Here is a 25,401-nt window from a genome sequence, read left to right as displayed (position 1 = left end):
CAATTTTAGCTTACAGATAGCACTGTCTAGTTTTCCAGGGAGCCATACTTTCAGCTCACAACCTAACAAGGACCCCTAGCAGACCAGGTTCTGTTCACATACTAGTAGCCAAAGAGGTAGCCTCTGTCCAAGCTGTCCTCCAGGTACTGGACCCTCTTCCTGCTCACACGGCCCAGCTCCATGCATGAAAGTAGCCACACACTGGGCACAAAATGCTGCATTTGTTGTTGCTGATGGCTTATTTCCCAAAAAGCGTTAGTTAAAAGAGACTTCTGGTTCCTCACAGAATTATCTTATCTGACCACATCGCATGAACCCAGGGTTTAAGTGATCACATCAGTGTCTGGTGACTTTGTTTCAGATTGCAAAGTACTGCAGGATAATTTCAAAATCAACACCAGCGTACAAACATCACTCTTACCAACAGCAAGAGAAGCAGACCTGGCACAGTTACGCAGCGCAATGGTGTTTTGCACCTTGTTACTTCTGAAATCATCTACACTTCTACATCAACTTAAATTAGAAAAAAATGGGGATGAGGGGCAAGGAGGGGACAGTGAACGTGGTTTTACTAGAGAACCAGTCAGTCTTGCAGTACCAAGTATTTCCTTACTCATTCCCAAGCAGAATTGGCTACAGGGAAATGATTTAAGCCTCAGAGAACCAGCAAGCATAGTCTGTGATCTTTTTCTATGCGTTGTTCAATCTTTTATTTTTTATTCAGTTTCTGATACTTTGTTTATCTATTGATGTTTTTAGAGGCTCCTGGCGTATTTTGTTGAACACCCTGGAACTGGGTTACTGATGGCATCAGCTGGGTCTCTGCCTCACTGAATCCACGGGCTCATGGATCCAAACATGCCAACTCACGAGGGTCACAGAGCCAACCCCTTTCCCACGTGTGTGCTAAACTTTGAAATGCCTGAAAAACCCATATATCAGACACGTGCCTGAACCTTCACTTGCAGGATCCAATCTACATTCAATATGTTTTCCCACAGCATCAAACAGAGCTCCTTGTACAGATTATTGTATTATCCACACTGCCAGAGCGCAGAGAAGGCAGGCTGCAGACAGCGCTGCCCAGGGCACAGCGCTACAGTCGTGTAACTGCACAAACCCCTCTCCCCAACTCCCAGCTCAGGCACATGGGGCTATGGAAGGAAAAAGGCTTTAAAAAGCATTCCTGGATGTCCTATCAGATCTGTTCTCAAGGTTCTCTTATGCTGAAGCTTTTTCTTTTTAAGATTTGTCTTGTACACCTTAAGCCAGCTTTGAAGTAGAAGGGGATGTGGGGAAGAGATCCAGCTGCATTTATATTCATATAAAAGGAGTACTTCCCTTAAATGCTCAGCTCTCTGAAATTATGAATAAAGTAAACATCTGCTTCTTCACAATCCTAGTATCTACACCTGTGAACAGATCATTTACTAGGATCATTGTCTAGGACACAATAATCTAGGTGACTGCACAATGAAATTCCACGGCAGTGAAGAGATGAAGGAATCAGGGGTCATCCCAATACGTGTTCCGCTGCTCTACTAGAGATCGCCAAGCTGAATGAGGTGACCAAAGTCCAATTCTATTCATTTAGTTTGTGGGAGATTGAGTTTTGATAAGGCAGCAATATGGGGACACATGCAGAACCTGCAGTAGTTTGTAGGATTTAGCACTGCATTTTAATATCTCCTGGAGCCGAAAACGTGATAGCAGACCTGTTGGCAGCGCCCTGTTCCACCAAAACCAGCAAAAGCTTTTTGCTCTCAGCTACATTCTGCTCTGCTGTGATCCTGAGATCTTCTGAACATACTTTAATCTGAAGCACAAGGGTTACAGGGGGAAGGGTTACACTTGCCACAGAACACAGGCGACAAATCCAGTTCCTCGTAAAAGAAAAGAACAAATTTACAACTAAACAATTACATGCAGTATATTTATCCTAATCTCTCAATAACACAAATGTTTTCAATGACTTGAGGCAGATTGTTTCACTGGTAAGAGATAAACTATCAGGAAATGACAAAAGGCAATTAGTAAATCATTCTCTCTTTTGTAATCACTGATGAAACTTTTTTTTTTTTTTTTAAATTCTCTATTGCTCATTCCCACCAACAAGTAAGACATCACCTTGAAAATAAATGCAATTAATATTAGCTGAAGCTTTTAAAACAGAATGGCTTCTAATTTACATTTGTGGCAGAAATTCAGTAAGATTGCAGCATTGTAATGTTGACTGACTGCTGTTGTGGTTATATCAGCATCTCCCTCCAAATTTTCTTTCTACCCTTTATTTACAGATCTTTAGACTTAAGTGCTTTGAACTGTTAAGTTCAGGAGTGAGAAAAACACAGCTTACTCTGTACGGAAGGAAGAAAGAACCATTTGCTTCGATTCTGCACTAAACTCTCCATTCCCCACGTCTAGCTACCCAAAAATTAGCTGAATCCTCTTATATACCTAAACTAGCCCAAACACCTCCCCAGACTTGTGCATTCCTTCACTTACACATTTAAAGACTTGCCCTCCCTTAGCATGGCAGCAGTTGTGTTGGTACAAAGCAGTTACATGTGCACAGGGATTTCTTTATCGCATTTCAATATCAGTGTAGCAGCAACCACCACGGTGCTGCTGTATTGCCTTAATAACACAGGCTAAAAAGTAAACAAAACAGAAATTACAGCACTGTCCTGGGTAACAGTTTTTGTAGTAAACTTTCAATTAGAGACTTCTGAAGGCAACAGTGATTACACACGCACTTTTGAAAACATAATTGGTTGGCAAAAACATTATTATTTGGGGTGATGTAAACAGGGAGGAAAAACGTAGACTGCTGTTTGGATCCCAAGCTGCAGCATTAGGTAATGGCAGAAAAAACACATTTAATTGCAAATTGGGTACATGTTCTATAGCCCTGTAATCATTCCACTGCAGAATTATACTTCTACCATAGATGCACCAGAAGGCTCAGCTGTGGTCCAACTGTGCCTGATGAGCAGAGATACAACCGAGGAGAGTGACATCTCTTAAATCAAACACGCAGACACCTACATAGTCAACAACTTTCCAGAAGTATATGCAAACCGAATGAAAAAAATCTTAGTTGATGCCCTGTAAAAACCTATTAAATAAAGTATTGAATAGGCTCTAAGGCTGACAGATTTTTATCACTTTTTCAAGTTCAAGCAGATGTAGGGGAGTACATGCATAAAAGACAGAGCATTGCACTCATGCTTGTGGAAACAATTTGCCATAGCTGGCTGAATTCTGTATGGGCTATTACGTTGTACATTTATGACCCCAAGGCATGTTTCTCAGATTTCATATCTGAACTTACTTCAAGAAAGCTTTAAATATATTTGCCATCAAATGAGATATTACTTACTGCTTTTATTTTGGAATAATGAAAAAGTATTTAGGAGGAGCAGGTGGAAGGATTAATATCCTGATAGCTGAAGAGCTAAAAGAAAGTAAGCTTAGAGTTCTTAAGGGTTACTAAGGAATCCTAGTGTTGGTCACCTTCCTTTAACTGAAGTAGTACGGGAGAATTATTAGGTTGATTTCAGTATGAGGGGAGAGGTAATTTCAGTTAGAACTGTCGGTGGCTTCTCTTCTCCCATAAAGATGGAGATGGAGTAGAGTCCTTATGAAGGAATTGATGCAATGCTTTATTTTTAGTATGGAACGTATGATCCCTATTTCAGAGGGAGGATGGTGGTGATTGAGTTTAAGCCTTTCTAAGGCAAGGGAAAACAAAGCTAAAGAGGTAGTTGAAGCAATACGAAACCCTAAATAATTTTTGTTACCTGGATCAGAAAGGCTCTCACAGACCTATGTTTAGATACAAACAAGAGTTTGAGCAGTTCAAACTCATCTTCATTTCAGTGCCAAGATTTTAGCTACATGTTTTGATTGTTTTGTTTATGGAGATTTCTAAGGAGGCTAAACACAAACTCAAACCTGCAGGCTGGTGATATATCAAGTTTAGCAATAAGCCAGACTAGACGTAAAGCTGGAGTCTGCAGCTGTGCTTGCCAGGGTCTCACAAGCAATGAGAAAGTTGATTATTTGATGTACACCACACATATGAAATAATAGCTTAGCACTTTAGCCACAACAACCCCATGCACACTACAGGCTCGGGGCAGAGGCTCGAAAGCTGTGCAGAGGAAAAGGATCTGGGGGTGCTGCCTGATGCTCACCTCAACATGAGCCAGCAGTGTGCCCAGGTGGCCAAGAAGGCCAGCAGCATCCTGGCTTGTCTCAGGAATAGTGCAGCCAGCAGGAGCAGGGAGGTGATCACCCCCTGTACTCTGCTCTGGTGAGGCCGCACCTCAAGTGCTATGTTCAGTTTTGGGCCCCTCACTACAAGAAGGACATCGAGGCCCTGGAGTGTGTCCAGAGAAGGGCTACGAAGCTGGTGAGGGGCCTGGGACACAAGTCCTGTGAGGAGTAGCTGAGGGAGCTGGGGGTGTTTGGTCTGGAGAAGAGGAGGCTCAGGGGAGACCTTATTGCTCCCTGCAACTGCCTGAAGGAAAGGTGTGGGGAGCTGGGGGTCAGCCTCTTCTCACAGGTAACCAGTAAAAGGACTAGAGAGAATGGCCTCAAGTTGTGCCAGGGGAGGTTCAGGTTGGAAATAAGGAGACATTTCTGCTCAGCAAGAGCAGTCAGGCATTGGGACGGGTTGCCCAGGGAGGTGGTGGAGTCACCGTCCCTGGGGGTGTTCAAGGGAAGGCTGGACGTGGTGCTTGGGGACACGGCTTAGTGGTGACATTGGTAGTAGGGGTGTGGTTGGACCAGATGATGTTGGAGGTCTTTTCCAAACGTAATGGTTCTATGATTGTATAAATGCAAGAAAACAGGGCAGACTGGTTATTACAAAGATGCTAGCCTAAGTTGGAAATCCAAGCAAGAACTGAGTAGATAGTCACTGAAGAGCTCCATTTCTTTCCACCCCAAAGACTCTCAAAAATCTTACATGGTTAAACACACCTCTGCCACCACTATGCACCTTGTAGAATATATCTACGGACTCCACGGAAAGCCAGGCCTCACACTGTGGCTGCAGAACAGGGAGAGAAGCAGAGATGGAAAACTCCAGTTAGTGGAAGGATTGGAAGGTCTTCTCTCCTCTCTTGCAGGAGAAAGGTGGCAGCATGTTTTTGTGTGTGTGGATCTCTTTTATTTATTTTTTTTCCCAAACACCATTAAACATGAAGCTGTATTTTAACAGACACTACTGGCAAACTTACTCTACTTGAGAAGTGCTTGTTTGAGAAAGTAAATCCACCTTGGGGGAAGATTGGTTTAAGAGCCCTGCAGGTCTAAATTATAGGGGAGTTGGTTTTTGAGAGAGTTTGTCACAGTCTAAAGAAATTAAATAGTATGATGACCACTGAAGCTCTGAGATGCTTCCTTACCTTGTGTTAGAAGTTCAAATATTTGTGGAGGAAAGGGCTTCTCTTCAAATGCAGGATTGGAGCATGCATTTTTTTCTACTTCTAACAAACAGCTTGAATAGAATACATTAAAGTGCTAAAACATGTTTAATTTTTTTTAAAACAAAAAGGTGGACGAAAGCACTGTGATTTCACAAATCAGGCCAAATACACATCTTCACAGTCCACCCTGCCAAAATACTAAAGCATCAGGGACAGAAGCAGCCCTATGTGTAACCGCATGCACTTGTTCTCACAGCATTACATCTCATTCAGACTGCTTTGCTGGTTTGGAGCAGCACACTAATTAATACAATCAGAGGCAAAAGTTTCAGAAATCTCCCAACAGCACACATTAGCATATACTGCCGAGAGACTTGACAGAGTTCAAAGCTTATCCTGTAGCCTGCATACTCCATGTTTGCTCAGAGCAGCAGCTGGCCAAGTGATCTCCCTTCTTCTCAAAGAGCAAAAATTAAATTAGATTAGATCATCTTCTCTCCCTTGTAGAATTATGATCATGCTATGAAAACAAGCAAATTAGCTTTTGAAATCCTGTTCCTCGCTTAAAGGGTACAAGCCCGAGGGACACCTTCTGTACCAATTCGTCCAAGCTGCAACAAAGCGTGCATGTCCTGATTTCCTGGCAAGCCAAAGGAAAGTTTTACAGATGTGTACCACTGGATTTAAGGCTGTGAGTGACCAGAAAGCTGAGGGATGAGGTCAAAGAAAGGGACAAAGGAAGAATAGAGATAGACACAGTCTTAAGATGCACAGAAGCGGTACGGTTTCCAGTACGAGCAGCAAGACTACAGAGTTTTGAGAGGTGCTTTGTTTGCTACCATATAAAAATACTCCTTAGTCCGAGAAGAAAAGTTAGTTGCTGGAAGTGGTGGCAAAGGGGATAGAGAATAAACAGTTTTAATTCAGATCTCACATTGATGCTAGATGTCATATTAAATAAAGCATAACAGTGAATGAAGTTCAAAAAGGGCCATGCAAATCAGATCCTATATTTAAACTCAATTTTCTAGAGCTGAATCACTGCACTCCAAGCTGTGAGGTCAGCTGGCACAGATGCAGTTAAACAAGCCTATAAAAATGTGTCCCCATTAAATTACCATGCTGCAGCAATTAGACATACTCCAGAAGATCATCCTATGCAATCTGTTCTAGATGAACAGCTAATGAGAACTAAGCTAAAACAGTATCTGGTTATGGTTCCTCCTTTGAATATTCCCGTAACTGTACTACTAAACAACTTAAATCTATAAAAATGAAAGGGGGAAAAACATTTGTTTGAGATGGACAGATGGAGTAGTAAAACTGGCCCTGAGCACACGCAGCGATGCCTGTGGTGCACCTTCACTCCATCACCCTGAACTGCATCAAATTCAGCAAGTTAATTTAGGTGGGGTTTTCCCCCCCCCTTCTCTTTTAATCTCAGTTTGGCTAGGGGTGAGGGAGAAGGTGATTTTGGCTTTATGGCCAAGATTCTTCACTACCATAACTGCAACTTCTACACACTGCAGACAGAGGGACAGAGTAAACAGGAAATGCTGAAGTATTTATCTTTTCAAGGGGTATTTGAATGACAAATGACTGAGCATCCGCTTACAGGGCACACTGACTTGTGAGCAAGCATTACTAAGTTATCCTATGAAAACCTTAATCATACTACTTAAAGAGTTATTATCTTGGGTGTTAAATCATACGTGTTATAAAATTAAATAAAAAAAAAAAAAAAAAAAGGAAGCACTGCATAAACTCTCAGCACACAAAACAGTTGTTCTAAAGCATCTTTGTATTAATCAGATCTGCTATTTCACGACTGGGAAGAGGGCAGGCCATTTACTGCCCCTAAGTGTGTTCCCGCAGCATGCTCCCACCCACAGCCCCCGCCGTGGTGTGCGCAGAGGCACAGCGGGAAGGTCGGGCAGCCACGGGTGAGCTTACAGCCTGGCTCAGCCAACAGCCCCACACTGCAATAGATGCTTTTTTCAAAGATCAAAGGGACGTGGTGGGATCTTTAGCGTTGAGAATGGCCTCATTTTAAAAGAATTAGATGAACCAAGAAGGCTCTTAGACACCTGAGCTGTGTTGCACGTTTCCTGTTCTGCTTTCCTTAGAATAAATACCCTTACCATCAACTCTGACATTTCCTTCATATTAACTCTCATGCTTGCACTGTAAGTAAATCTGAAGGGGAAGCCCACAAGAAAAAAACCTGTTGCCACATTTAGAAATCCAAACCCTGTGTAGTGACAGTAAGAGGCTTTGTTCTGTTGGTACAAGGCCTATCGCTGTGTACCACGTGTGTGCACTGCAAATAAGGGCCTGACACCTCTCTATTGTGCGAGCTGGATTTTAAGACGTTATGCTAAAAGTCAACCGTTTCTCAAGGTAAATGAGGGCCCAAAAGGGCTTGTGTTACAGCCTGAAACGTCTCAATTTCCTGTGAATTCCCTGTGACTTGACTACTGCTATTTTACTGCAGCTGTTCATTCAATTCAGTGTTCACTTCATGAAACATGACAGTGAGAAAAAGAGCCGATGAGAATTCAGTGAATAGAGCTTTTCATTTGAAAAGATCCTCAAACACATACAATTGCTTTATTTTGCTTAATTTTCAACATTCATAAACATAATTGCATTTATTTTTCCAGTCACTACTGAAAACAAGCAATAATTTGTAGCATTACAACTTTCATCTCAAAGGAATACAACCACAACAGCTTCCACTCCTTCTAAAAGAGGTGAACGATTTGGAGGAGGTTGGATCGCCTAATGCAAGAGATGCATACATTATTTTTCCTCCATGAGAGTATGTCAGCAGTGTTGCCATCAGCTTGCTTTTTGTACACATATAAATGACTTCTGGAAAATACTTATTGAAAGCCAGTATTTTTCCTATGTCAAATTACATGCACTAAATAAGTAACTTTGGGAATAGCAAATGCTGGTATTTCTTAAGCATAAAAAACGACCTTGTTTCCCAGGGTTTCTTAGTAGCCACAGTTCTCAGCAGAATCACTGAACTGAGGATTTAGCATCTCACCCAAACGACCTGCATCCTTTTAACTAAGTATTCAAAGATCTAGACTGTGTACACTGACCATTACGAATCCCCATCCCACTTATTTTGAAGCTGGGGGAAAGACTTTTGCTTATTTCACTACACACCAAATCGGGTCTGTGGTAAAGAAAGTGTTGGCTAAATAATTCATGATTCTGAAATCTTAGATACTACAACACAGCTTGCACTCAAGGTGCTGAGAGCCTGCTATGCAGTGCGATGGTTTTAGAACAGAAGCAAAAGAAAAAAAAAGAAAAGTAAAAAGATGAGTTCATTGGGAAGAAACCAAACAAATAAGAAAAGTACTGCATTAGCAGACAACCCACCGCAGCATACAGTCCCCATAAGAGATTATAACCAGTTCCCACTGAATTTAAGGGACTTTAGGAAAATTCCACTGACTTGATGTTAATCAACTGCAAAGAGCTGAAAATTCATACTGACAGACTTGGCAAGACTCTGCTACTAAAGCACGAAGGACTGAATGACAACCTTGACTGTACTCTGTGCCTTTGGTGTACTCTGCCCAGCCTCTGCTTTAAATGCCTCTTCAAGGCTTTCAGCAGCTGCTTTCTCAGATCACATCTGAGGTGTAATTTTGCCTGCTGTTTGCTCAGCATTTCCTTTTGTAAATCCTTACCTTTCAGTGTTTGCCATCTCATTCACAACCTCTTTTTTTCAACTCTGCTCTATCTTAACTTCGGCCCTCTGCCCCATGTAGACTGTTTGGGTCAGTCTTCTCTCAGACTTCTTTCCTGTTAGATTTTTCACCTCTGGCTTACTAACCAACCTTCCCGGATAAAGAAGAAACACTTAATGGAGAGGAGGTCCACAGTTTGGAAATAACACAAGATACCATGGACTTAAAATTCACACTTGAAAGGTTGTAACAAATACCTTAGCTCTGACTAGACCTTCAGTATTCCCTAATATCACCATTCTACCTCTACTTTCTCCCAAAAAATATGCGTTCCTACCTTATGCACTGCTTTTCCTCTGTTCTTTAATGTCTACTACTTCCACGTTTATCAATTTCACTATCCCCATTTCATCAGGAAGGCCTTTCCCCATCCCTCTTTCTAGCTCTGCACCTTGTTTATTTGCTGTTCTTCCTTCTGCATGCATGATTCTTTTCTTGCTCTGAATTTTCTAGTAGGAGTGAAGGTGTGTTAAATTATCCATCTTCCCCTTACCATACAAAGAATTTCCACAGAAATAAGTATTTAAAACAGATCACATAGCTTTTGTACGCTAGCCTTATTTCAATGCAACTAAATTTATTTCAATTGAATTTAAACTAGATAAAAGTTTTCATCTGCTTTGAAGAAATTTTACATGAAAAGAAACCTCCTTCTACTCCCAACTCTCACACCTTTTAATGTTTTAAATTAGATTTTCTTTTTCCCCATTACCGTAGCGATACAATGCCATAACCTGGCTCTCAAACAAAAAAATAGTTTTAATACTACCTGGCATCTGGACAGCATGCCCTAATAGAGCTCAAACTAATCAGACACAGACTGCATTCTCCCTAATCTAAGATGCTGAAAGGCATCAGCTCCTGTTAGAGCCAACAGGTTCTGAGAAGGAACGTGTTTCAGTGCTGAAACCACGGAGGAAAAACACGTACGACAATGGCTTTCCTGTCCTTCCTCCGAGCCTGATGCTGAAAGATGTCACGGCGGTGCTTTACGGGTGTCACGGTCTCACTAATGGTGCTAATGGAAAGGTCCTGACATCCACAAACAGACCTGTTGCTGAGGGCTTCCACAAAAAAAGGATCAGAAATAGACTGACAACAGTTCAAATGGACCATTTAACACATCGAGGTGCAGGAAACCAGACAGCAATTCCCTCAGGGTCATTGAAAGACCTTTCTAGAAGTCATTCCTTCAGATTCCTTGGATAACATTTCTTTATATCGTGCACATCCAGAGAAGGCAACGCTCCCTCGGTTAGGAAGAGTTCAGTACCGAAGCACCATCTACATGGAAATACGCCGCTGCTGACCTCTCTCAGTGGCGCATAAGGTGGAATTCTGGTTCACATCTACAATGACTGACAAAGTATTAAAAATGAAGATGTAATTTCCCTTCAGAGAAAGCCTCTAGAGCGGTTAACTGTTCTTAATGAAATCAACTCCTCTCGCATCTTACAGCACGGAATAGCTAACGTCTGCTCAGTTTTTCGGTGTGGGATTCTTAATTTACACATCTGTAATTTCACACGTACTTAGGTCACCAGCCCACCACTATTAATAGTTCAAACAAAGCCAGCAGGCCTACCCGTGGAAGGCAATTTCTACTTGGTGTTAGAACACAGGAACACGAGACAGAAAGCAACCATTTGGTAAGAATCACCCACAGAGCTAATTGCTTTGAGTTAACAACTTTCTGGATGCAGTTGCATGAAACAGAAGCAATTGTTCATGACCTTCATTGCTGTTTTTCCTTTGAAAAGCAAATTGTATATTAACGTGGGTGTGACTTACAGATAGCCCAGACCTGATGTGAGATCATCAAAAAACATGGGGGACAATACATTCCTCTGATCCTAATGCCATTACAGCTGCCATTCCAGAATCAGCTACATTAATGACTTTTGGGGGTCATACCAGATTGCATAATAAAGAACAATTTAAGAACCAGAGTGAAATAGGTTCCCTGTAGTTGCATCCTAAGGTTACGTCCCTCCCAAAGCTATATTCATAAATAGTCCCCAAATCATACTTTTTTCCCCAAGAGTCTAAACATTATTATGTTCTCCCACCCAAAACACAACAGGAAAAATAAGGAAATCAACTTCTAACCTCAGGTTAGCCTAAAATAGTGATGAAATTCTGGAAATGGGAAAGATTGTTTACAATCACAAATCTAAAAGTCAACCCCAAAACACAGACATGAAGACAGACAATAAAGAGCAAAATGACAATGCACCACAGAAGGTTTCCACAAATCACTTTCTGCTCAAATCTTAAAAGCTGAGAAATTACTTTGAGTTCATTACCTAGTCCCCAGACTAATCTATTTACTTGTATGAAAGTCAAAGAGTGGGACAAACACATTTGACTCATTCTTAGTAATTTCCCCTGCAAAAAATATTTTTTGGAGAAACAATATACACAGACAGCTGAGCCAAATTTCCTTCTCCCCTCTCAGACAAAATTGGATCATGATTCATCATACACACAGTTGGATTTTAATTTATTCTTTTAACAATTTTGTTTATTTTCTTGTAAGCAAGTATTAATACATTGAGACACGGGAAAATGTTAATTTTATTGCGTTGCCTTTCAAATTTACAAATGCTGAGTCTAACTCCTGTTGGCATTCCTTCTAGCCTGAAGAAAATGACGACAAACATCTGACCTGTGCAGAGGTTTTCAGTTCTTTGGAGAAAGTTAACACTTAAGTACCCATCAATGCTCTTCTGAATGAAATTAAAGGATCCCATCTCCCCCTTCAATGTGCGCATAGATGTGGAGTTTATTACCTTCCTCAAGGAAAGCTGGTTTGTAATTACTCATTCACAAAACTCCACAGTGCCACTCACCAAAAGGAGGGAGGTGACACATTCGGCCTATTAGGCTAACGTGAAACTTCACTCAGTTCAGAGGAGCCCAAGTAGAATTGAGCCATCTGGTATTCATCCATACATCATGCCTGTGATGTTCGCCTGCTAAATGGTTATTTCACGAAACATCGCTAATGATGATAACCCTTCTGTTCTTTCAGCAAGATGCTCAGAGAGCCCTCCAGTTACTGGAACAAAGTACACACCCAATTACATGAGGGAAGAGTCCCCATGCGTTATCTCTGGTGCAAGAGAAGAAGAAATCCTGCTACAAGTTCTCAGCAAGGTGGTGCAACGCTTTCAAGGGAAGTGATGAGTTGCACACACTGAACATCTCTCAGGCTGTGTTCATCTCATTGGGCTAAGCAACATGGGCTCACATCAGAAAGCACTCCAAACCTGGCTGTGCCTTTACCTCACCAGATATTACCTCAAAATGTCCACCACTGAGAGGACTCCGCAAGGACTTCTCCAAGACCATGTGAGGAACACTTCAGGAGAACTGCTGACTGCCTCTCTGAAGGGCGAGCCTGACCTCAGTGCTCGAGCTGCCATCAGGGCTTCCGAAACACTAACGGTGGAGTCAGCAGCCACTTGGTGCTCACCTGTCCTGGCTTCTGAAGCACCACGCAGCAGCTGAACTGTTTGGGCTCAAATATTATCAGCAGAAGTGTAAATACACTACTTGCTCACTTCCAAACCATGGTGCAACACAACTTGTCTGCCATTTAAAAAGCTTTACATAAATGCACACAACTCATAAAACCATATATTAGCAGCATTTTTCCACAACTATTTTTCACCCTACAAACCACAAGGTAGAGACATCAGCAAGTTCAGCTCTTAGATAACAATGCGCCTATTTTTAGCATTAAAATACCTTTGATTGATAATGGGTCTTGTTTCTTTGGGGAAAATTTGTGGAATTGCTGTGGAATAAGTGAGCAAAGATAAGCAAACCTGCACTCGCTGAGTAATGTACAAGTGCTATAACACTAATTCTGATTGTTTTAATTTCTTCTAAACATTTCACTCATCTCCAAACTCAATAACTAAATTAGTTTCCTAGAGAAACAAGATGTGTAATTAACTAATTTAGCAAGAAACAGCAGTGATACCGCACATGCATATAGACACATCTATGTGTATATGCATTATACACAAAGTACAGAACTTGCACTGTGAGGGTGCCACTTTACACACACACAGGGCAGAAGATGGGGCCAGACCTTCCACTTCTGTGTGCCAATTGCTTATCTGCTAACTTGGAACAAGAAAGCTTCACACAAGCAACCAGGAGATCAGAAGTAAATCTAACAGTGAGGAATGCTGCTCCAGAAAGGCACATTGCACGCCGGCTTTGTATTCAGAGTACGATCGTATTTAACACAATTAAAGTAATTACTCCAGTCTAGTCAGCCCTGGTTAGGTCTCCATTGGAGTTAATTAGTAAATGCTGGTAAAATGCTTCAAACATGCAAATGTTAAATACTTTCATAATATTAATATTGTTCTCACAACTGCTGCAGTGGCAGGCCGGTTCAGGGTTTCCTGGAATGCTGCAACATTACAACATAAAAAGTAAAGCAAATATTTTTCCCAGGCTGGTTTTAAGACAACACAAGCACTTGTTCTACTAACCAAGTGTCTGACTCTAAAATACAGAAAAGCTCAGGCCCTGTTTACTTTACTACCAAGGAAATATCTTCTGCAATCCAACAGGCTACAAGACCGTGCTCATCTCACATCGTCTAACACCAGCACATAAAGACCGAACATTTGCAGAAAAAAAGGAAATGAAAACTGCATGAAGGCAACGGGAGGAGCAGGAGGTAACTACTTGCTGTAGCTTGAACTTCTGGGACAGAAACGCAGCCTTACATCCTGCCAGCGCTGTCATGCAGAGTACTGAGACCCAGTTTGGTAATACAGCTTTAGGCAAATACCCAAAAAACATAAGAAAGCGATGACTGAATAGGGTAGAGGGAAGGGAGGGAAGGAAACAAGACACTGAATTAAGAAAGGTTAAAAGGGCTGGGTCGTGTTTAGACCTAGGATACAAAGACTTAACTGCATACAGCTATGTAAGAGATAATAAGAGAGCAACAACTGATTATCCTCCCAAGTCATAGATGGAGCAAAGAATAATGAGATTAAGCCATAAAAGGGAAAAATGGAAGATGAATACTAAGAACCTTTACAACTCAAAGAGTGGAACGAGTAGCCCAGAGGCTGCAGAATACTCATCACTGAGGGTATTCAAGCTTAAGTAAACACCCATCTGTTAAAAAATATTTTGTTATAATCACTTCTGTTATTATGCAAGGAGGTGGAATAAGAGTTCCTAAGTCTGGGGATTGGATACCTACAATTCATTTCTTTCAAGTTTTTGAAACATTTATTCAGAAACAACAAACATCTGGTTCTTAATCCCCCAATTAACACTGTTTCCAGCCCTGAGGAATTAATCATAGAATTCACGGAAAACAGTTTATTTGCTAGCAATGGTGTAAAACAAATTGCCTACAAACTTTTACATTACTAATAGGGCAGTTTAATTGCCTTTTTTTTTTTTTTTTGGCATTTTAATTCTAAAAAATAAAGCCTAGGAAAGATGTCCCTTGGCAGAGACCTTTGCAGCAGTGTGTCAGCAGAGAATTACACAGTAGTACAGATTCAGGCTCTCACTCATGATACTGACCTCCTTTGAAGAGCACTCAGATCTAACGATGAAAAGTACTGTAAAAAAGTCCTAGATATTATCATTAGTATTCAGGAGGCTGGAATTCTGTGGCTTGGTTGAATTCAAAGAGACCTGCTGGTGCTTATGAAAGCCAACATTTTAGGGAAGAAAATAGCTCTGACAGCAATATTAATGTGGGCTGACCAGGGCAGGGGCAGGCCCCACCTTTCTGCCACCATCTCCCAGCAGGTTGCGCTGCAGCCTTGCTTAGCATCATTGAACCAATTTCATACCTGCTCACTCACTTTTCACCATTTCCACAATATAGCATTTTGATCTATTTCCCTCCACAAAAATTGGATAGTGGCTAAAACATTCTCCTGATAAAGCAAATTTGCATCACCGCCTGCATTGCTAGAACCCTACGCTCTCCCGTCACTGCTGTCCACGCTGGAGGAGCTTTCCTGCCTACGGCTGGCCACCAGAAGATGCTTATGCCAAACGCTGTTACCACCTCTTACATCCTGTAGTTGACTGGATTTACACCCTGCTGCTTTCAGCTGCTGTGGAGAAATTAAATGGAATGGAAAGTCAATCACCAAATGTTCTAGTGCTCTGGTTTTAAAGCTGTCCCTGCTTGTAGGAGCGGAACGTGCGCTGTTCATCAGTTTATTCGGCTGGCTTTGCCACTAGATGAATTTTAAGTAAACATCCTTTATTCTCATGAAACAGATTTTCAATGAGTAACCAATACAAACGACAGGCATTAAGATTCCATCCAGCAACACAGCCTCTCAATAACAGCTCTAGCATCCCTGCTAGCTTGAGGCCATCTAATTGACCACTCTAATTTACTTCAAGGTTAGCATGATTTGGACAGCTCTTGAAAACATGTTTTTGTTACTGGAGCTTTCTATACACGTTTGCTGTGGTCAATCTTATTTTTCTACCTACTGATTTCCCCTTTTGTTCTGTGTAAATAGTCCTGAGACACCAATTAGTAATGTGAAGCACTGAGCCATTTCCCCCCATATTTCTGAAGGTCTCTTTAGATGGTATTTCATTAGCAGCACATTCCAGGTTTTTAGCTGCTTTACCTCTTCCATTTTTCTACACAATAAAGCTTTGTGCATTTTTCTTCCGTTTTAATATATAAAGGTGTTAGAGCAGCTGCAAATTATCAGTGCTATTGGATGTCATGGACAGAAGTATTAAGGGAGAGCTCCACATGTCTCCGTTTACTTAGTTTTAGGAGGAATAATTCTGAAAAGCTCGTTAAAAATCACACTGCACTGCTTTGGTGTTTGTTTGCCATTCCAAATTGTTATTTATCTATCAGTTTCTGCACAGTTCCAGCATACTTCAGACGATAATACACTTTCACAGGAAGCCAGGAAGATAGGTTTACCTTAATATTTAGAGTTGGCAAAGTATTGAACTTGTACCAGTACCAGCCCTCCTATTTATTCCTTGCCTAACAAACGGCATCAAAGCTGTGGGTGTTCCTATTCCTTCAGATCATTCTGAGATCCATAAATTCAAAGATCTGTCATGTCTCTCTAGTTAGGTCTACCACGGATAGGGAGTGGGACACTAGAGAGTTGAAGCCAAGGAACTGTAGAGATAAAATAGCCCTCATTAAAAAGGCAACACATCCAGAATGATGAAATACATTCCTACAGACAAGACCAGAAAATTAACTTCACAATTAGCTTTTGGAATGCCAGAGCCAAAACAAGCAGTCCTAGGTGTTACACAATTTGAAAGATTCTGTTCTGAACAGTTTCCAATTTAAGCTGTAATTAAAAACAGAAGAAAACCAACAGCTAGCTTGTTATCTTGGGTGTTTGTTTTCTGCTGACAGCTTCAACATACCAGGATGAACACGGGCCTGTCTATCCATGGCTACAGCAGGGTGCTATTGTTGTATCAGCTCTATGTGGTACCCTTAACAGGCACCTAGCAATTTGAAGTTCCTTAGCCCAATAATTTACAGGCATAAGAATACCTCTAGAACAACACAAAATGTTGATTCTGTCAACTAGCGCACACTTGTCACAGTGCAATGAATTAACTGGAACAAATACATCCTTAATACTGAAATCACACTAGCTGGTCAGTTCTGTTTGCCATTGTGTCAACGGCTTTGCAGGGGTTTTGAGTACTATCCTAATTTAAGAAAATTAGAAACTGTTAGAAGTAAGAATTGTAATAAATGCAAATTGATTTTTAGAAAAATTTAGTGTGCTTTGTCAGAAGGTTTTCTTCAATGTGAACAAAGCATTCCAGAGAACTTACTCCCATACACATCCACAACATAACGTTAATTTCCAATAAGAAATAAAACCATTAGAATCTACCATTACATTACCCTGAGCTCTTCAGAGAATACTGAAAAGCATCATATGGAGGAAGACTATGTTATTATTGGATGCTCTCAGTGTATAGCAACCCATACAGGGATAACAGCCAATTCTCACAAAGAGCAATGCCTCCGCTGTTGCTGAGGCTTTTTACTTACCTGTTGGGACAGCAGGATCCATTGTTGGCTTTTCCCAGGTATTGATCTGCTCCCAGGTAAATCCATTGGTTCCCAAGGCCACACTATAACCACAATTACTATAGTGCTCATCAAATGAACATCCACCTAAAAACAAGAAAAATGGATACATCATTACATTAATTATTCTCATTACAATAAGTTCATTTACGTTAGTATTTGTACCTAGACTTACACGAGGAAAACAGGAAAAATTTTCCTGCATATAAGATTTCAGACAGCAGAACAGGTATCCAAAATATAATTTTCAATTTTCAACACTTTGTATCCTTTAAAAGCCCCTCTTCCCTCTCTAGACCTGTTGCCTTTATTTCAACCTATTAACATTTTCAAGGACAGCCGCACATGAGGAGCATGTGCAAATCTTTGCATTTGGGTTCCAGTAATTGGTACTTCACAGAAGTTTCCATGTCAGATATTCAAAACGAGAGGAAGAAAGAACCCGCGGCAAAGACAAGCAGAGTAACACTGTTCCCACAGGGAATCCTCACTTCATTTCACTTTTAAGCCTTGAATTACACAAGGCTGGGTTACACCTACAGAAAAGGCACTCTTCCTTTCAACTAACTCATGCTAAGTAACATGAAGCTCTGTGACATGCAACTGCTCCTCCAGGGCTCTCAGGTCAGCATTTTGAGTGCAAACCTTTAATTTTTCTACAACAGGAGAATAACAAGAAGTGGATGGGAATGAGCATTCACACCTTCCAGACTGCTAACTGATCTTTCCTCTGCAATTCCTGAAATACTTGGAAGAAGTGGTTAACTGTCACCCAAGAGCTGTCTGAATACTTCAAGATCAAGAAAAACACACTAACAGTGGAATAAAATTTTGTATTCCTACACAGACTTCAAAACTTGTTTCTCAGGCAGGCAAATCAAACTAGTTTAATCCTGAGTAGGGTACTCCTACTCTGCTGAACCTCCTTTCCATCAGGTACATTCTTCACATCCACCCAACTCAGTTTGCCAAACATACTGCAGTACCAGAGCCATTAGATCAGGCAGACTGAGTCCTTAGGTTTTGACCTTAATCACGCCAACAGTGTCTTTCTCCTGCTTTGGCTTTCTGTTTTAGAGAAGCAAGGAGAAATTTCTCTGCGGTTACTAATAGCACAAAGTCAACTGGACACATCTAACACCTCTGGAGCTGCAAGGACTGAGCAACGCTCAGGGCTACACTAACTTGCTTTGCCAGCCAAACTGCTGATTGCTCTTGACACTAATCAGAGTTACATACACAGAGATGTTCCTGACTCTTTCCTCCTTCCCACAGGCTGCACTGCCTACACACACACAAACTGTAAGTACATAAGAGATCTGTTGTTTCCGTTCAATAACAGTTATCCAACAGAGGGGACATTTAGACACAATTTTGGTTTGACCTATATTTTCCCCTCTCTAGCTCTCAAGAAAGCCCAAACCTGTCTCAGTTCCTATGGAATTCCTCATAAAAGACAAACCCAGATCACTCCAAATCATTAGTATTTACTAAATCCCTACTAAAGGACTTAATGTGTACTCCGACTGCAACTGGATTTCTAAGTTTTGTAGAAACTTCACACAAATTATTTCTATTTAAGTATATACTCACAGAAGTTGATGGATAGAGTATCCGATGCCCCAAAATACCGTGTTGCTAAAGGTAAGTTTAAGAATGTAACTTCTCTTAAAAGAGAAACTTGAATATATTGTGTGATTTTAATATAAGAAGGTCTGATGACAGATTTTATGACCCCTGCAACCTTGCCTGTTTCATCAGTCCTTGCATTTTATTTTTTTTACAGATTAATTTTTGCTTTAAATTTACCATACTTGTGAAGCTTTCCCAGCTGTCAAAGTGAGGATTACACTTCAACTGTTTCCCCAGTTTTAATTTAGCTGAAAAAGTTCAAGTTTAATGTTAAATATGCTTATTAAAATGTCTAAGGGAAAACAGATGTTCTGGATCACCTGTGAGGAATGTGCGACTACTGAAAATCACCTTTTTCACAGTGAGCAGGTACAAAAGATGATATCAAATACTCTGCTCTCAGTCTCCACGTCAGGCATTCTAGTTTTGATAGATTCACTTTAATAACAGGACTTCAGACATACTCCATTTACACACAACCTCTGTTCAGTATAGTACAATGTACAATAAATGGCACTGTCTCTTAGCTATTACTTTGAAGGGTCTGTAAACAAATACTGTGATCATGCCCAACAATTGTACAAGGACTCATGTTCACAGAAAATTGCACAGGTGATGCTATAAAGTCCCAGAAGCAAAATAAGACAACAACAAAATATGGGGTAGGAGTCTTTAAGAGATTTTGCAGAGATTTTGGTACAATCAGCTGAACAGGTTGTTTTATACATACAGAGGTAAGGTAAAGTTGGAGGAGGAAGTGAAAAGGGATACAGTGAGAGCTTCTGGAAGTTAATTGGGAGTTGCCACTGATAAGAAATGACGCTTTAGGAAGTTTGAAAGTATCTTGTCTGAAACTCACGGCTAACCTTGTAGTAAGACTGGATAAGAATGAAAAGAATAAACCATGGAGAGCCTTAAAAGTAACAGCAAGACAAGCTACGTTTTTAAAGAAAGAAAAGTTAGCAGAGGAACTGCCAAATGCAAAGTGACAAGGCAATAAGCCAGAAGGATTAATTTACTAGAAGCAACAGAATTGGAATTTGGAGAGGTGAATTTGCAGGAAATGAGAACAGGGAGAAAAAGTTGAAGTCAATTTTATAGGCTTGGAAAAGCAGACTGGTTGCACAGCAAGCACAGGAAGGCTGAAATCTTAGAGCTCAGCAAGAGGAAAGGGTCTGTCCACCTTTTGCTAGGTGTGTCAAAAGAGAGGAGAATGAAAAGAGGGACCGAGCTGGGACCCAAAGCCAGGTTAACCCACAAGCAAAAAGAGTCAGCAAATTCTCTGTTAGTACTGCTGAATACAGCATACATTGTGTTATTAAACAGGAATAGCTTCAGAAAGTGCAGGGAAAGAATCACAACATCTGAAATGCTGCATAATATCAGGTTAATAATAGCATGGGTTTTGATCGCATCTGCAAAGCAAACATACTGCAAACGGTCCTAGCCTCATCTTCACAGAAGACAGACATGGCATTACAGCTACAGGCAACTGAATCACAGTCAGAAAAGCAGCCTTAAAATCCCACCCCAACCTTACCTCATAAATTCATGATTCACCTCAGAAGACCCCTCCAACACCACCTTCCCAGTCGCCCTCAGCACTTGGCGCCCTGCAGTGAGCTCACTCGCCTCATGGAGCCCACCCTGCAGGCCCCGCTGCCAGCACCCATACCCAGGCACCCAGTGCAGCTCTTTAAAATACAAAGGTCCACTTTAAAAAGTAAACCCAGCCTCCAAGTCATGCAGGACTGTTCCCCCACGCTTCCCTGAAGCGAGGTTAGGCAGGCTGGGGGACCTGCAGGCTGCCCCCGGCCGCAGCCTTGCCTGGGCTGGCCCTGCCCCATGTTCTGGGCCCTGTGTGGGGAAGGTAGCCTGGGAGGAGAAGGGAGAGATCGAGGAAAAGCCTCTCGTCTACACTGTGGAATATTGTTGACCTGGTAGTTGAAAAGTACCCTTATGTTCAAGTGTGTGTTCAGGACAATGAGCTCCCGAGCAAGACAGTGAGGAAACACAGGGTAAAGGTGCATTTGATGTCTGACTGCGCTTGCACAGGCACTCCTCGTGCTAACCTGATGAGATCGAGCGATCCACTCTACTACACAAGCATCCAGCTGCAAGATCCTTGGAAATTCAATTACTCCCCGCTAATGAATTTCAGTTTAAACTAGAAATTTAATTATAGTCTTTAAATGTCCTCTTAAGTATGGACTGTGACTCCAAAATGGCACAGCAGGCTAAAACTAGCAGATGTATTATTTTCACTGACTGCAGCATAAGCTTGGTATTTAGCATGTCCTAAGATATCACCTACATGGATACTAAAGAGCTACAGGAACATAAGGGGGAGGGAGGGAGGGTAAGGTCCATCTTAATACAAAACTATGCATCACAAATATAAGCACTTGGCAGCAGAACAGGGCTATTCATTAACAGAAAAAATAATCCACAAATTGAGAGAAAAAGATACCATGCAGTGAATTTAGATACCAAGTTTGCATGTCACAGTTCTAGCCTCAGCATCACACAGCAGCTTGTAGGAAACGTAAAACATTTCCACACAAACGAAAAGGGGGTTCTACGTCTTCATTAACTGCTAATGGGGTTGGGGATTTCAGGAAGCGAACTGGAATCTTTCCACTGATCAGCTAAAAATTATCAGTGAAAAATGCAGTTGCTAGGTAGGGCAAAAGAAAAGGAAATTGAAATGAGACTGATACTGTTAGATAATGCATGTGGTATTGACCTCCTCTTTTCATAAAATGAAACCTAAACAAGAATGAAGTCCTTCCCTTCCTGAAAAGGGTCATATTGAAGCAAGTAACAGCTCACACAGGAAGGATAAAATATCCCTTGTTCTATACTGCATGCCTGTAACAATGCCACTGCTCATCTGAGTGATGCTAATTAATCTTGAGCAGACCTATCATCAGTTACTGAATCTTGCCCCTGGATTAAATGTAAACCAGCCTTGCATAAATTGAAAGCCTCCTTTGAATATATAATTGAATTTGCAGAAGTGTGTGCCAGGGGGGTGTTTAAATAAGTGCACAAATATGATAAAAAGGACTTCACGCCATTATATCTAATTCAGTAAGCAAAAATAATGGCAGGGCATGTTCCAATTAGTGTTTGATTTATTTATTTTAACAAATCCAATTAGTAGAATGTTTTATAAAGTCATCCAATGTCAAACTCTCACGGACTCACCAGATAAAAAACAATACTTCTAAAAAGGGATAAAGAAAGATACTGATGGGAGAAACCTCCTTGGCTATCCTGTGTTTCTAGATACGCACAGGAAACAACAGCATCAGGCAGTTTGATCAAGCGTTTATAGCATTGTCATGATGGGAAGGAAAGCAGAGAGCAAGAATCTCAGTGGTCTCATTTGTCCTCCTCCAGATCTTTCTTCTGGGCCACAAATTGTTAGCTTTCCCCCTTATTCAAAAAATAGCAAGAAAGTAGAAATTGTGAAAGCATGCATAATTCCAACCAAGGCTTTTCTCTGGAACAACACTTTTGAAACTCAATTGAAATTTAGTCTTTTAGTACAGACCATGTTAGCCTCACAAAATATGAAGAGCACAGGAAGAAACAAATGCTCAGGAAGAGCACAGGAAGAAACAAATAGTGCTTATGAATTGTAGAGTTCCAGAAATTAAAATATCGCTTAGGTAATTCATGCTTGTCTATTCCAACAACATTTTTCTTTACAACACTGGAAGAGATGCATTTGGCTCATTAAGACAACTACTTCTTCTATGGGATTTATTTCAAAAATCCATTTATAACATTTTTCAGACTGCAGACTTCACACAGTATATCCTTGAAAACTTTATTATATATCATTATGGGGGTGGGAAGGAAAGGAGAATAGAAATGTGCATGTATTGCTTGTTCTGAGTCACTTCATTTAAGATGGGATAAATCTTTTCAAGGGATATTGAGGTTTCCTCCTCCAGGAGTAGTGTTTTATCTGTCTTTTACTCTGCCCAGAAAGATTAAGACAGATGACATCAGACATATACAATACATGTAACCGAAAACGCTAACCCCAACCAGAAATGCAACCCAATTTCTGCAGACCAGATCTATTTCTAATGAGCACTGTTCAGTGACTTCAGCTCTCAAAAGGCATCATGCCAAAGAGGAAGACATGTATTGAGGGACTGGCAGAGGGCACTTGTCACTTGAGATATCTTTAGTTTCAAATATAACAGCCTGGAAGTGATGCTTTGCATATTCTTAGGTACCTGCATAGTACAGGAAGAGAAGTTTCAGAAAGGCCAACAGTAACCGGGTATCACATTTGTCAGAGCATCATCCTTCTGCCACCATGTTATCAATCTGCTGATGCAACTGGCCAATTTCAATCAATATCTCATGATTTTATTAAACTACACTTATTCTGTATTCCCAGGTTTTCAAAGAAAACAGTCTCTGCAAAAAGAAGACAAGACACCATGACTCCTTAAACTGCAGGGAAAGCCCGGATCAGGTCTTATACCTCAGTCACCAGAGGATCTCCACCAGGAGAAATTAAGGAATAGATTCCCCAGACTATAATACAGTACAAATGCTTTACATTGGAGTTTATAACCTCTTTTTCTTATGTCAATACTTCTGTCAAGAATTGAGTTCACACGTAGCAGAAATTCAGGTAAGTCACTCAACCATGAAACACAAATCCACGGAAAACCAAGCTTCTCTACCTCTGGTGCTCAGAGAAGTGCTTCTCTCAAGGTATCCAGATGTTCTGGGTTTTATAAGTAAACATCAGTGATTTTTCCAGTGCCTCAAACACATTCCTGTAGTTTCTGCTGCAAGTACAACGACTTTTGTTGGCTCCCCACAGCACCTATCAGTCAGTCCTCATTGTTAAGGGATGATTCATCTGCCACTGTACAGTTCTATTTCTTTTCTTTCCGTATTTCTTTTAATACGTAGTTATTTGATTTTATAATCAAAGGAGATTTTATCTACTCTAGAAGGTGTTACTCCTTTAAGTTATTAACAACCACCTTGCTTATGTATGGATCATTCTTGCTGGATTTGACTCCATTTCATTTATTTTGCATGGTCTGTCTCACGGCAATCAGATCTTTCAGATGGGGGAGCAGGTGGGGAAGCGTGTGCTTTACTGCAATGATGCAAATAACTTCATTTTAGGATTAGTATATATGTGTATATATAAGTTTTACATATTTTTTTAAATCAAGATAGCCATTAAAAATGAATGCATCTTAGAAAAGCATTTCATTTCAACTTGAAACTGTAGTGGTTCTAAAGTAGACTCGAGATTGGAATTTTTTGCATCAGTGCTTTCAAGCACCATCAACCTATTAAGGAAGACTACAGTACTAAGGATATACATTTTTTGAAAGTTTTTTCCAAATTTATTTGCCACGAAATTGCTATCTATTCAGGTTTAACATTATTTCAAAGTGCATGGGAGTAGACTTGTAGCTTATCAGCACAGTTTACAGTCACACCAAACACGTGCCTGGATACAAACACTTTGCGGATGTTCCTCACATGGAAACCTTGCTATGAACCCGATATTGCTGATGCTGCCTAAGAGGCCACCTAGGGTCTTTCATGATTAACCTCGCCAATAATAATAGCTTGGTGTTAAGAAAGAAACAGACCAAATAGGTGCAGCATAGTCTAGGAAACACCTAAAGACAAAGCATCCTCCCAGTAGTAGGTTTTCTACCAGCGCTACTCCAAAGAAATTATTGGCCTCAAACGTAGAATCAAGTCTGACAAACCTTCTCAGTTATCATCCTGATCCCATGGAACCACTCTGCTGCAAAATCAGCACTGTGGCTAGGATCCTGTTATATATCGAACAAGCATTTAAGCTGCATTTTCTGGGCTTGTCAGGTTAGACTAAACTTCCATTCTTAACTTCATTATTATAGGCTGCTCTTTGAAAAAGCTTGCCCACTTGTCTCATAATTTGAGCCCTAGACTAGCTCATACATTCCTTATTAATTCTGCACCTCATAATCCACCCAAGACAAGTGAAATCACTTTAAAGTATCCTAGGAGTACAATACTAAATGTCATTTGTTTAAATTGATACCTCCAAATCAAGGGTGACTCATCTAACTTCACTTGCCAGAATGCGTCCTTTGTTTAACACCAAGGATATCATTTCTGTTTCTAACCACTTAGCCGTCAGTACTTCAATAGCTCAATTATTTGACATTTTGTTGGTCTGTTTAATTATATACATACCTATAAGCTTATCAGTATTTTTTGGTTTTATGCTACAGAACCAAGTCAGCTAACCCAGTGCAATGCTAGCTTTGCAAATTTTAAGTTTAGTTTCAGTCTGCTGAAACAGAGATTTACCTACATGAAGTCTTCAGACTTCCTTATTCCCATGTAATTAAACTCGCAAAATTAACACAGGTTTTCAAAATCATGCAAG

At 40.7% G+C, this 25,401-nt stretch overlaps 1 protein-coding gene across 9 annotated transcripts in view; it reads right to left on the bottom strand.

Annotated features, from left to right (window-relative positions):
• PTPRT (protein tyrosine phosphatase receptor type T) overlaps nucleotides 1-25,401 on the bottom strand; it is a 446,868-nt gene that overhangs the window by 310,471 nt on the left and 110,996 nt on the right. For all 9 annotated transcript variants that reach the window (XM_032198172.1, XM_032198173.1, XM_032198174.1 and 6 more), the window contains exon 2: nucleotides 17,289-17,414. In XM_032198172.1, coding sequence (XP_032054063.1) covers nucleotides 17,289-17,414 — 126 coding nt within the window. The remainder of the gene's footprint in view (nucleotides 1-17,288; nucleotides 17,415-25,401) is intronic.

The sequence above is a fragment of the Aythya fuligula genome, chromosome 16 (assembly GCF_009819795.1).
Source record: "Aythya fuligula isolate bAytFul2 chromosome 16, bAytFul2.pri, whole genome shotgun sequence".
Taxonomy (NCBI): domain Eukaryota; kingdom Metazoa; phylum Chordata; class Aves; order Anseriformes; family Anatidae; genus Aythya; species Aythya fuligula.
The sequence above is the reverse complement of the archived record's forward strand: the minus strand, read 5'-3'. Positions and strand labels throughout refer to the sequence as shown.